Here is a 14,285-nt window from a genome sequence, read left to right as displayed (position 1 = left end):
TTTTGTTAAATCAAATGGCACTTAACAATACGTTTAATATATTAAAATTATTAGTGTAATGCATGCGCTTCGAAAACTATCATTCGCTAATGTGAACACTCGATAAGACGCATATGTATGTAATTTTTCGGCGAATTTAAAAAGGACGAACGTATTATCAGTGCTGATAAAAATCTGTTTTCTTTTTAATAAAAAGCCTTACATAAAACATAAAGCGACTTTTAATGGTATACAAAAGGATTTACAAATTATCCTTGTATACCCTCAGAGAAATACCAGGAACAACGAAATACGAAACGAAATAATTTGTTTTCTTTTTATCAGTTGAGTGAGCACATTATCAATAGAGCTTCGATTTCAAAGCGTGTACTTTACATTTTGACATGTACAGATACTATATGTGTAATATATATAAGTTTGACAATCGCTTCTCAAAAAAATACATAATTTGTTTTAACAATTTGAATTTATGAAAGACTTTCATTTTTATATGTTAGGACATATTATTTTTGTTCTTTGCTAGGTACACGATTTTCGCTAGATTCTTAATTAGTTCAAATGTCCTTCACGATCTTTAGGAGCTGTTTAGTACAAGTTACAAGATGATTCACAGTTTTCTTTTGTTCAAATGAATATTGTGCTACCCATATATTAGTAAACATTTTAAAAAACCTTAATGTTTTAAGTTCTTGAAGAGTCAATAGATTAGGATTGTTCTACAATGATGTTGGATGGATCGGGGGGAAACATTTGGCCTCTTTTTTTGGGTTACATACGAAACAAAAATACACAATTATGAAATATATGGGAGAGTGGTGATGCTATGCAAATGTTAATGAGTTATAAATAATTTTGAAACGAAATGTGTGCAAACGCCGTTGAGGTCGTCCTTGATCCTTTTGCTATAAGTGAGTAACGCGCACTTTGGTGACCAGCTGCGGAACCTTTGGTTGAGACTTGGGGTCGCAAGCTGCTAGCTAAAACTATAAGTCCGTGATGGGTCCGCCGGCCACGCTGAACTTTGAACCCGACGTCGCTGCTATGGCTGCCGTACTACGTGGAATCCAATTGGCTTGATTTTGAGAGTGCATTGCATGACCTACACCAACATTATTATGCTCCTGAAGCTCGCGTCCGCCATTTGTTAGGTTGTTAGCTGTTGCATTCGTCACGGCGAGACTTAGGTCTGTAACCAATTTTTCGAGTCTAAAGGGTTTGAAGAGTGAACGAACACGAACAGGAACGCAGAGAGCGCAGAGTCCAAAGAGAAGAACAGAAATGCAAAAAAATGTGTGAGTTTTGCTTTTAGTCACCACAATTCAGTACTAAACTACTTGTAATAGATGTGATTGTTTGTTAGTTGTGCCCATGGTTGTGAAATAAAAGGTGTTTGTATGCATATGGTTTGTTGTGGTTAAAAGAACAAATATTATATGTAAAGAGTTTAGAGCATAGACTACACCCACGCTATGATACGTTGATTGGCCTCCTTACGTGCGGCAGACGCTTCTTGAAGTTCGCGCTTTAACTGGGCGTGCTCCTTTTTTCGCGGCAGTAGCGGTGGCGGCGTTGCCTGCTCATTTGTTGGTGGCGACATCAAAGCAAAATTGGGCGGGGTTTGCGGCTGCTGTTGAGGAGTTGTCAGACCATTGCTTCGGGACTCAATGCTGGAAACTGAATGACGCTTTGCAGAACCAGCCGCGGAGCGTTGCAGCTCACTGCTGGCTTCCTCGTCGTCCAGGGCATCAGGCAGCTGTTGCTTCTCTTCCAACTCCAGCTCCACCTCATCGTCTTCATCCAGCGAGTGTGTGGCTTGCGCCGGCGTCTGATGCACTGTGCCATAATGTAAGTTAAAGGAATGCGCACGTCGCGCTCCACTGCCATTGGGAAAGGGTTTCCGGGTTCGCTGCGCCCGCTCGTTCTCATAGATGATATCGTGCTGTGGCGTGCGGTTGTTATAGCAAGAGGCTAATGCCTGCCGCAAATATTTGTTTTCCGCCTCCAGATGGTTCAAACGTTTGTTTGTCTCCTTCCGCTCTAGGCGCAGCTGCAGCACGTGCGTCTGTAAAGGAGTGGGAAGGGGAGGTTTTTCATTAATACAATTGTAAACTTCAATGTAAACACAAAATTCTCATTGAGAGACTTATCTTTCTCAGAGAAACGTTGGCTTACAAAAGGATAGATGTAATACAAAAACTTCCTTCTCATTTTTTCAAACAACCCCTTCTTCCCATTACCACTTTTAAACTTAAAAAAAAACAACATTAAAATGAAATGTATACCAAGTAGTACATGCGTTTTGAGGAAAATATTAGAGCACTACAGAAAACTAAAAAATAGAAATGTCCTATTGAAAGATATTTATAAACCAATTATTCTAATGGCAACAAGTCCATATGCCCACCATCATTATCGCGATATTTCAGAGAGTGACCAGGCGAGCATGGCTAATCAAATCGAATCTTCGTATATAACATCTATCATAGTACCCATAAGACGATTTCTGCAGTTTGTATACCCTGTCGGGTAGAAAGGGTATATTATGTTTGTGAAAAGTATGTAGCGTGCAGAAGGAAGCAGCTCCGACTTCTCCCCATAAAGTACATATATTCCTAATCAGCATGACGAGAGAAATCGATCTAGACATGTCCGTCCGTCCGTTTGTCTGGATGAACGCCTGGATTTCGGAAACGGCTGAGCGTACATAAACCAAACCTGGTATGCAGACGCTCCTAGTCCCTAGTCTATACGAGTTTATTTTCCTTTTTTGAATTTGGTCTCAATTATGGATTACCTTTAGCTCGTCGATGTCACGTAAGATGCGCACGTTGCCCTCGTTCATTGACCATTGCCGTTCCTCTACCATAGATTTGACGCTGCAAATGATCAATATATATATATAGTGGTGATTGAGCTATAAAAGCATTTAGTACATACCGATTAAGAAGTGCATCCTCGCGCACACGCGCCGCTTCCTTGACCTCGCGAACTACATCGGTCATCATGCCGGGTGTATAGGCGCCTGCGCCTGTACATATGTTCATGAACGAAAAGAAATCACGTTAATTGGAAGCTCCCTCTGCTTGAAGGCGATGTCAATCAATGTTGGCACTTGTAATGTACCTGAATGAAAAGTGGGCGCTGGGCTGTGCGTGCCAAATCCACCGCCAAATACCAATGGTTGACTTTGTGTGCTTAATCCGCTCAAGCTATCTCTACGGTGCCGCATGCCCCCACCCCATTGCTGGCTGTTGGGCGCGTGCTTTAAAGCTTCGATATCAACTAAAGTAGTTTTACGTGAGGTGCAGGAATGACAAAGTACATAGTTGGGAGGGTCGAATAAAAGAAAAACAAAAGGTACAAATTTAAAAATACATTTACAGATTGTTACACTCTGCTACAAAGATTGAAAAGTTTCTGAAGAAGTGACTAATGCTTAGGAAATTAAATTATTGTTGAAACTTTTGTCAACGTCTAAGTTTCCTACAACTCTGATCCAAATTGTACATATTTAATTAATATTGTTTTGTACATGTACACGTACAGGTGGTTAATAAATTATTTTCAACGATTACAGCTTTTCATAAAATTAAAATAAATATCATTTTTTTATGTTTAACAACAACAATATGTCAACAAACGCACATGCCGCCTAAAACAAAAAAGGTGATGATTGATACTAAGTAGTTAGTGCTGTTAACTACGCTAATACTTTGTAGACATTTGACGTTTGAAGATCTACCAAAGATACCATAATCAGCTCGAAAATCGTCTGAGTTCGAATATTACATCCAATGACTTAATGGAAAGTTCATAAAACACTTTAAAAAGTTGAGAAATTAATCATAAGAATCATGTATAGAAAGCAGCAGTCACTCTGTAAGCTAGTTTCAAAAAATGTCACAATTTGTAGCAGCGTGTAATTAATAATTGAAAATAGGATTGTGTATATATAAATAGTCAGTTATAAAAAGTAAACGGCAACTGTTATTTTTACAAGAGCAGACAAATGGCCAGGCCAGAGCAAGTGTAGGAGTACGAGTAGATGGGAAGAGTAAAAAAAATGCTGTATACACAAGTGTTGCACAATTAGAGAGCTTTTTAGATAGACAATGTATACAATACAAATACAACTCTTACTGCCAACTGTTGCACACAAAAATTTCCACACACACACACACACACACCTTTCGTTTCGTGCAAATTTCGACAGATCTTCGAGTTGGTCTCATGTAGAATGTTTATTTGCTCCATGAGTGCGGAAAAGAATTTATTTTGCTGCTCCAATTCATTGCTGCAATTGCGACGATCGGGCGTATTTTGGCCGCTTAGCTTAGAGTCGTTATCCGAGGGATTGAGTAGGCAGGGATCGCTGAATCTGAAACTAAAAATATGTTTAGTAGTGTTTATAATGCTGTAATTGTTGTTTGTCGGTATTACAGATACATTTATTTCAAAATATTGATTTACTAATTATACTTGATTCGGTTTTAGGCCAATTAAAACCATTCCTCAACATTGTAAGGAGGAGCTTTCTTTCAAAATATTATCAAGAATTCGTATAATGATGGTTGTTTTCTTTGAAGAAAATAATTTGTTCATCTATTTGGTTTAATTTCACTTAGAGAGGTTAATGTTCTCGAAAGCACTTCAGTAAGAACTGCCAGTGCTATTTTAAAAAGGTCCATCTCTCAACATATTAAAACCTTGTATAGTAGATTAAATTCTTACAAATCACTTGTAGAATTACCACCTTTAAGAAGACATGTTCTACTTTCTTCCGATAGATTTATAGTGAAAGCGAATACTCTAAATGTACTCATATGGGAAAACGTACATAGATATACACGTACCTATTTATTAAACATTTTAATATAATTAAAAATTTCTATTGAAAAATTTAGCCTTCCAAAAGGAAGTTGAGCTAAGCCGTTAGTTATTAAAACTGGCAATAAGATTAGACTACCACAGCATCGCCGATGCCTACAGAAGAAATCGTAGACTGGGGCTAGGAAAATGTATAACAAAATGTGAGTGAAATACTGTCTAAATACTCGACATTAATTGGCACTAATATACTGGAAGAATCCTACATTACAATATAATATAAAAAAAAGCTCTTGCCCTTAGTTTAGATTGCATTGCAGCCCACAAGCGATATAATTGGAATAATGATCAACATTGCAGATTTCTTCACTAAAATTAAAAATAAAGGCGAGTCTATTTGAAAGAGTATTGTCCAGTTAGGACATATGCTCCATGTCATAGAGCAGCTTTATTTCATTTTCAACTGATTTCTTTTCTTTCTTCGTTTATTGTTTGTTATTTTTTGGTGAAAACATGTGACCAATAATTGCAATATTGGTTATGAATGCGAATTCATGGTACCGATAATGGAATTACTCACACATTTTGAAATCGAAAGGAAAATCCGACAAAATGATTACTGCATACCCCATATTAGAGAATACGAGGAGGTATCCAAATTAAAGCAAATGCTTTATATGGAAATGCGATGATTTCTGACCAAAACATGGGTAGTATTAGAAGTTCATAATAAACAACTTTTAGTGCTTTCTTTTGATATTCTATCTTCTACTTTTATAAAGGTCCTTCTGTCGAATTAAAATGTTCTATAGTCGATCAAACTGTTACAAATCCCTTGTAGAATTATCATTTGATTTCTGAACTCTTTGAATCAGCTTTACATTTGATTTTTGCGCTGTGGCTATTTTACATTTTTTAGAAAATCTTCAATTTTTCTTAAGATTGGTGAGTGATTTGCTTCGACTACTCACCCTCTGCTGATGTTTGGATTACTGCCACTGCCATCTAGGACATCCGTGGAGTTTTGTTCGTGTTCGGACCCGCCATTGAAACCGCCCATCATATTGACCAGCGGCGGAAGACTGGCAAAGTCCTGCGTGCCATCGCCGTGCGTCACACCAAATCCACTCGCATACCCGTTGCCCGGGGGCGGAAAGAGCATGGGGTAGCGATGGCTTAAAGCCTGTGAGTGCTTCGCATAGTTGGGCGCGTGCTACAACACAGAAACAATAAAAGAAATACACTCATTCATTAAGTACAGGCATGTTTCATGTCCAAAATGACACAAACTCACGCGCTGAATGCCCAGGCTGAAGGGTGAGGCTGCCCCACTGAGGCCCATATTATAAGGTTGAGAGTGGGAACGCATAAGAAATTGCTGATGTTGCTGATTTTGTTGTTGCTGCTGTTGCTGTTGCTGTTGGGGCACATAGCTTGTTGCCGCTTGAAAGTTGTGCATATTTGGCATGTGTTGTTGTTGTTGCTGCTGCTGTTGCTGTTGCGGCGCAACTTGGGACTGCTGTTGTTGTTGCTGCTGCTGCTGTTGTTGTTGCTGTGTTGTTTGCGCTTGCGCCACAAAATGTTGTTTGTTGTTGGTTGGCGTGAAGTCAAGAAATTCCGATGAAGATGAGAGTTGCGCGTTCGTTGCATCCCTCAGACAATTCTCCAGCCAGGCATCTAGATGATCCTTGGAATAGTTGGCTGTGCTGCCATTGTTGCTGCTGCTCTTATGCGTGTTGCTATGCGGCAACGATGAGGATGTTGTGGATGCCGCACTGCGCGATTTTAACTTCTTACGTTTGGTGTTCTCCAAGCCTGTACAAAGTAAGTTAATAAAAAGCGGAAATGCTTAGATTAGAAACACTTTTACATTTGTAGAACCTTAAATTTAAGCACGATTTACAGCTATATACAAGTAGAGTCAAAACATCTTCAATGGCTTTTTGATACTACATAAGTAAAAATAATTTCTTGGTTGACTTTGAATTAACAGTCAGTCTATCCAGCTTTATCACAAGTCTCCAAGTAATTTATTTTTATGTTTAATGCATAATGTCACGTTTTTTATTTAAATTTCCTGCACATGAAATTCATAATTCTTCGCCTCAGTAACATACTATATTTCATCTCAATCTCTATGATCTCGAAGATATGTATGTATGTATATGTATTGAGACATTTAAAGGAATCCCATAAAAATGAACAAAAAAAAGACAATCATACTTAAAAACATTTATTAGTTAAGTGGAAATATACGTAACGGATAGAAGGAGGATAGCAGACCCCACAATTCTTGATCAGTATGACAGGGCGAGTGGATATTTAGCCATCTGCTATTTGGATTTTTTTCACTAAATTAGACAGAATATAATTAGTACTTATATGTCTTCAACTGAAGTTTTTTAAGATTCTACTCTACCATTCCATTGTAATTTCTACTATATATACGAGTATTTCTCGCGTTAAATTTAAATCTCATTGCAAGTTTTAAAAAATGTCGGTCCACCAAAATACATATAGTTTCTATGAAATTTTTTGCTTTTGGTAATAACAACATCTGTTGCCTTTGCAGTTACCTCTTAGCTCATGTCTATTTCCGTTTTCACAATCAATTTCGCACTCATGCCACGCTTCACTGCACACGCATTGATTTCTATTTACTTTTAATTGAATTAAACTTTTGTCCACTGACAAACAATCTAAAATTGCCGCAATTTAAGTCGCATGGCTTTTATTAGTAGTATGTATGTATTTAAAGCGCGGAAGGTCGCCACACATGTCACTAATTAAATAGGCTCGCAACAGAGCAATGATTTCAAAGTTCAAGCTGCAGTCCAGCCCCGGACTCGAACATGGCAAAAAGGCAAATGAGTCACCCACCAGCGAACAAGAGCGAACACCCGTCAGGGTGTTGAGGCACTCGGTCGACTCGAGCAGTAGAGTAAGTTGAGGCAGGCAGTGAGGCAACAACAACAATAACAAGCAATCCAAAGACAGCGACAATTCTCGTTCAGTAATGTCGTCGCACAGTGGAAAAAATCACGCGGCCTATGAGAGTTAAGCCAGTTCATAGCCTATATATATAGATATATAAATATAGATGGATAGATTATAAATACACCTAGCCCTCGCTTAACGCGGGGGTTACGTTCCTTGAAAACGTCGTGTTAAGCAAAATCGCGTTAAACGAGCCCTGTATTTCCATACAAAATAAGGGGTTACGTTCCTAGACTTCGAAAAATGCATACAACTATTTTTTAGTGTTTGAATTTATTTTATTTAGTTTCAAAAACATAAAAAAGTTTATTCAAATGGCAAAAGGTTTAATCAAAAGTTAACAAACGTAAAAAGAGAACACATATGTATTAAAGTAAAATAGAAATTCATTTAGTGGCATTTATAGCAGCTTTAGTAATTAACATTTTTTATATGGTGGCGTGGCAAAAAATCAGTAATTTTCGACTGTTTAGTGGCTCTTAAAGCTTAAAGCTTTTCTTTGACTGCCACGTAGAAACTGCAATTTGTATAATTTACTAATTTACTTTATATAATTTAATTTCATTCTAACCGTTGAACCATTAACCATTGCTTTTATCATAAGAATTTTAATGTGCACGTCTGAAGACATAAAGTTTTGCTCACCTTAGCAACTATTTATGTATGGACATAAGAGTATGCACTCATTCTTACTATGATGGTGTAGAAAGTGCCACTTCCCTTCTTCTACACACATCTCATGTGCATGCAATAATCAACAAAATCAAAAAATCGATTTTGTCAATCGCGTTAGAACGAGGTATTTCACCGCGCTAAAAGAGAAAAGGTAGCAATTTTGCAATCGCGTTAGACCGAGTTATTAGCTATTATATATCATTTATTTACCGATTTAATAGACAAATATGCAAAACAGTGTCAACACTTAAACTTTGTTAATAATATTTAATTAACAAAGTGCAGTTGCTTTGCAACTCAAAGTTTAGTAACCTGTCAGCTGTTTGCATGTTTCCATAAATTTCGAAAAATATCTCTAAATCCATTACAAACTCATATTTGGTTTGCACTTGAGTACTTTTTAAGGATAAGAACAAAGAAAACATGTTTATATAAGTTTATTTTATTAAAACAAACAAAATGTTCCACTCAATATTGTTAGAAGCCTTTTCTGTTCATAGGGAAATTCAAATTTCAACGGAGTCAAATAGGGCTAAAATGGGGAGTGGTTGATGATTAAAATTCGCTGTGACAGTGTCGACCGAATTTTCCTTATCAGTGAACTTTCCAAATCCAATTTCACCGAAGATTTTGATTGAGTTTGAAACAATTCAAGCATTTTTCCGACAGCATCTTCAATAAAAACCCCTTATTGAATCACGTATACCATTCGGTGTTTTAACAATGGAAGAGTTTCGGAAAAAGTGTTACCGAGCGTAAATCGAATTTAATACAAAAGCACTACATAGTATTATTTTGTGTGTAACCCTCCATAATGTGGCGTCTCCAGTAAGTTATATTTTTAAAAAGTCCTGTTAGCTTTGTTGCAGATTTTGTTTTTTATTTACAGAAGCAAATCTACGCCTATTTGAAATCTGTGTATTAAGGATGCTCTTCAATCCATTAATAGTGTTAAATTGAAGACCTAAAAATGAATTTTTGTTGTCGTTTTTCTCCAATTATCCCACTGTGCGTTGTCGAGTTATTTAAGCCCACAAAAATGTCGCGCTCTCAAAACAAGTTTCAGTTATTTTTTCAACTTTTTCTTAACGAGTATCTCTTGTTGTTTATGGATGTTTTTGTTTTGGTTTCATTTAACTAAATATTTTGATTTGGAAATTTGAGCGTAAACGGTTTCTCTTTTGCATTTGCATTGCTTGGTCGCAGAGTCTTGTCAAACGCCAGTTCGTCAATTTGTCAAATTGTCAGTGTGTTAGGCTCTGAATTGCATTTGCATTGGCAAACTGGTAATTTTATTCACGCATACAAAGAGCTGTACCTATGTGGGCGAGCGTTGGGCCCATTACAAAGATTAGGAACACGCAAATACAAGTTTGTAATTTCAAACTGTGGCATAGTTTGGCAAAAGTGAAAATTTACTCTACACTTTGGCGCCTGTCGGTCAACTTGAGAGTCACAGCCGGAGTCGCCGTTGAAGTCTGACTCAAACATATACATAAATACATATATACACGGCATTCCTGAGACATGTGCAAGCTTCGCCCCAAGCTGGTTTAAATTTAGACCAGCAAAAAGACTAGCCAGCTGTGCCTGTGGTTGGTTTTGTTGGTTTTGCAGAAGGGGCGTTGCCGCGCTTTGCAAGGGTGCCCCAGAGGGTTGCTATAAATAGCACAGCTGAAGCGGATGTGCGGCGAGAGGAAGGTCGGCCGACGGTCTTTAGAACAATGGCGTGTATGCCACAACACTAGTGATAGTTTAGTTCAATTTATTAGCAAATTGATGAAAATTGTTAGTAATTGCGTTGTTTTGGTCTTCACTTTATAGACTGTTCCATGTGAGAACAAACCAGTCTATACCTGCCGAAAAGGTCACACTGCTCCAAGAGAGTAGATATGTAATTACTGAGAATATTAAGAGTGAAATGTGATTTCGACTGCCCTGAAGAACTACAACTATTTTGTATATCCAAATATGGGTTCTTTTCGAACTATGTACACAAAGGGTTTACTAAGAAGTTTACGGATTGAAAGCTTAATTTAGAAAATATATTCTGCTTCAGATGAAAAGAATAACCGAACGCTTTAGATAAGCTTGAAATATCAAATTTGTAGCGGGAATAATTGTTTTCCTAGACTTAAGACAAGTTTTTATTTATATACTAAAGAATTCCAATGAGCCGAGAAAGGTTTGCAATTAAGGAAATGTTCATTTTACTTGCCTATTGTGTTCGAAAAGTAAAGTCTTTGCCAATTCAAATTATTGGCATCAGGCGCGACTTATTTTTTTGAATCAAGAATACAATTTGTTTGGTAATTTACGCAACGTAAACTGTCTATAAGAGCGCCAGGAATAACCGGAACATCAATCTGTAGTTGGTTTGTGAGATTTAGCATAAATTACATTCACTTCACACGCCACACAATTAAATGGAAACCATTTAGCATTGCTTTAAATTGAAAACAGCGTTTACATTACTTAAATAGTTACCCAATTTCAATGTCAGATCGCGTGTGTGGAAAAATTTCATAACAGCATGCCAAAAATTAAATCAATCACTGACCGTGAACTTAAGCTACACACAAACACACATATATATATATGAATGTACATATATACATATCCAAACATGCACAACAAATAATAAACAATAACAATATGGCACGCCTTGGAACCAAATGTTGAAGCAATTGTTGCAACCGAATCGAATGCAACAGACGCCTCCGTCAGAGCCGCACGATTTAAATAAAATGAAATATACTATGTGTATCGAGATTACAAAAAAACACGCTCCCAACAGTGTGCAGTGCTGTTTGAAAATGTTCACAATAAAATTGCACAATCAGCTAAAATTGTCGAGCTGTGGGGAAAAGTGTCCAAAAAATTGGCAATCATTACAATGCCACAAACGAAAGGAACGGAAATTACGGCGAGTCGGGCTTTGCTATTAGTATTGAAGATGCTAATGGGCATGAAAAGCGAAAATGGCAAAAGCCTCAACAACAAGTTGCAGCAAATTAAAATCACACAATATGCAAATTAAGCTAATGAACTGTCTCTCTCTGTGTGTGTGTGTGTGTGTCTGTATAGCAACCACAATGTATCTATTATTGTATGTTATATATACAAGGGGGAAGCTGATGCTGGGACAGCAGATTTATGTGTGAATGAACAAAGCTTGGCCGATTTCGTATACTATGTGCGGACGAAATTTCCACTGACTTAAGTATAATCACAGCTCTTCTAAGTTTCTAACTCTTCTCCTAAGAGATGCTGTACTTATTATCTATAGAAGCAAGTAAATGCCAGATAAAGATGTTATCTTATTTGTTCTCTGTAATTGAAAAGTAATGTAAATATTCCATATAAATATTTATCCAAACCATTCATGTACAATACTATATACTATATACTAATTGTTTGCCGACGATCTGGCACGAATTGAGGCAGCAATTGCTACGATAAGACCCGAGTCGTGCTGTGACATAAAAAACACCCGATATGTACGTAGGCTTGATCAAAGAAGCTACAGCTGAAGCTATCTAAGGAATTTGCAGCGTCAGTTAATACCAGGAAAAAGAAATTCTGCTCTCCACTGTTAGAAGCGTTTTATCTTCAAAGTGAGAGAAGTAACATAAGCTTTTAAAATACATATATCACCAAATACCTACATACCTACATAAACATCTAAAGAATCTTTGGGGAAAAGTGTGTAATCTTTTTTCGTGGCATTTGTGACACTACGAGTACACACTTAAGTCCATTCCCTTTTTTTAAATACTTGCAGCGCTCAAAAATAGACTTTTAATTTAGGTGTAGATGTACATATACTTGTACATATATATATATATATAGATAGTTGAAGCAACTGGTGGGGCTTCTCAATTTCATTTATCACTAGGAGTTAGGCAGCTCATTAATGTAGCTGTCACCAAAGTTATGAATGCGCCTACCCCACAAACTATTTATAAACCCAACGCCAAGCACAATCGGCATTGGCCATGGCTCAAATATCGAATCGGATTATGTATTCCCATTGATTCACATACACTTCTAGATATATTAAGGTAAACAGAAAATTGCGTGTAGTAAACACTTAGCTAAACAAAAGCAATGGGGTCAACATCAAAGGCAAGCAACATAAACTGTTATGTCCGCCTTTGCCAGTGCATCCCCTGTCGTTACGCCGGCTAGCCATCGGCTCAGGGTCAGATTCGACCGCGACAGGGGTGCGGCAGACCAACAATGAATTTATATTTTTTTATCAAACACACCTACTCATATTGTCGGCTGAGGGACGCCTGTGGAATTTGGGTGGAGTTGTGGCTACTTTGGTGTCATGTAGCCGCGTGGCCCTCCCTACCTTGAGCCGGTTTTGGCATTTTGTTGCCGGCTCCCTTCAACATGCTTGCTTTGGTTTCCCTTCTGCTCCGGGACTTTAGTCACCCCATCTCACCCCATAAATGGATTCTACTCCAGACTCATTTTCAAATTTTAAATTTTATTACAATAAAAATATATTCGGGTATTTAGGCCATTGAGTTTTGGGACGCTGCAGTTTGTTGGCTCTTTGTGCCTATTTATCTTATTCGATTTTCGAACCTCCTAACCTACCTATACTCGAGTATGTGGTTATGAGGGGTGTAATGATATGTAATGACAAGGAGATAAACAAAAAAAAAAAAACTGCGCCGCTCCAATACACATTCCAACCTCTTTTGCTTATATTAGACTTTATACATTTTCTTTTACTTTTCTTTTTTTTTTATGTTCTTTTTTCTTAAGTATACATTTGAATTTTTGTTTACAATATGGTTACTTGTTTGGTGTTGTGTTTCTGTTTAATGTTTTATATTATGTTGTGAATGGTTTGGGCTATGTGTGTAACAGAAAATTGTTAATTGTTTTGTGTGTTGTTTTTTTGTTTTGTATTTTACATTATGTGGCTATGGGCGTGTGTGTATTACAATATGGTTAAATGTTTGGGTGTTGTGTTTCTGTTTAATGTTTTATATTATGTTGTGAATGGTTTGGGCTATGTGTGTAACAGAAAATTGTTAATTGTTTTGTGTGTTGTTTTTTTGTTTTGTATTTTACATTATGTGGCTATGGGATGAATGTGAGTCTGAGTGCTATGGAAATTCGGTGTGTGTTTGAATATGGTGTATGTGAACATGTATGGAGTGTATATAAAGGAGTGTGTGGTGTATATAAAATTTTGTGTTCTATGTTTGAGCGGAATATGTGTGAGTATTTAGTTGAATTTTGTGTTATATGCTGCACTGGTGTATGTGAGATGGCTATGTATATGTATGTAGGGTGTATATAAAATTTTGGTTCTATGTTTGAGCGGAATGTGTGTGAATATTTAGTATTTTAATGTTGAAGGGTACTTAGCCCAGACTTCCAGTTGCATGGAAATTGGCCTGACTTCCGCTAGGGCCGAGGTCCGGCCTAAGACCCAGTACTGCCGGTCGGTGCTGACCCGCGCACAGCGCACTTCCCAGAACGCCCGCAGTTACTGCTACTCCTATTACATATAGTAAGAAATTAGTCACTGGCACACTGGCCCCTTTTTAGACCCTTACCTCTGCCTATGAAGCCTCGCTGGTGTATATCCCAACCCTCCTGTCGTCACTCCGGTGTTTGAATATTGTCTTCCGCTTATTTTGTCTCTTTTTTTGTTTTTTCCCGCAATAGCACGTGTCTCTCGCTCACTGTCCACAATTGATTTTTCTTCTTCCCTAAGGCCACGACTTGCCATTCCCCCGGAATTGCTATTTTACCCA

At 37.5% G+C, this 14,285-nt stretch overlaps 1 protein-coding gene and 1 long non-coding RNA gene across 3 annotated transcripts in view; both read right to left on the bottom strand.

Annotated features, from left to right (window-relative positions):
• Positions 1 to 7: 7 nt before the first annotated feature.
• LOC115621879 (heat shock protein DDB_G0288861) overlaps positions 8 to 14,285 on the bottom strand; it is a 30,364-nt gene continuing 16,086 nt past the window's right edge. The window contains exons 3-10 of one of the 2 annotated variants that reach the window (XM_030515709.1): positions 6,122 to 6,642; positions 5,799 to 6,040; positions 4,188 to 4,384; positions 3,124 to 3,282; positions 2,938 to 3,028; positions 2,795 to 2,876; positions 1,467 to 2,062; positions 8 to 1,206 (exon numbers count right to left, since the gene is read on the bottom strand). In XM_030515709.1, coding sequence (XP_030371569.1) covers positions 984 to 1,206; positions 1,467 to 2,062; positions 2,795 to 2,876; positions 2,938 to 3,028; positions 3,124 to 3,282; positions 4,188 to 4,384; positions 5,799 to 6,040; positions 6,122 to 6,642 — 2,111 coding nt within the window. In that variant the 3' untranslated portion in view covers positions 8 to 983. The remainder of the gene's footprint in view (positions 1,207 to 1,466; positions 2,063 to 2,794; positions 2,877 to 2,937; positions 3,029 to 3,123; positions 3,283 to 4,187; positions 4,385 to 5,798; positions 6,041 to 6,121; positions 6,643 to 14,285) is intronic. The other variant, XM_030515710.1, reaches the window with a different exon arrangement.
• LOC115621881 lies at positions 13,192 to 14,245 on the bottom strand. Its single transcript, XR_003995304.1, has 2 exons — positions 14,085 to 14,245; positions 13,192 to 14,026 (listed from the first exon to the last, which is right to left on the bottom strand). It is a non-coding gene; the product is annotated as an uncharacterized LOC115621881 (long non-coding RNA).

This window comes from Scaptodrosophila lebanonensis, unplaced genomic scaffold, assembly GCF_003285725.1.
Source record: "Scaptodrosophila lebanonensis strain 11010-0011.00,11010-0021.00 unplaced genomic scaffold, SlebRS2 tig00000024-arrow-pilon, whole genome shotgun sequence".
NCBI lineage: Eukaryota > Metazoa > Arthropoda > Insecta > Diptera > Drosophilidae > Scaptodrosophila > Scaptodrosophila lebanonensis.
Note: the sequence above shows the minus strand (reverse complement) of the source record. Positions and strands in the feature narration are given on the sequence as shown.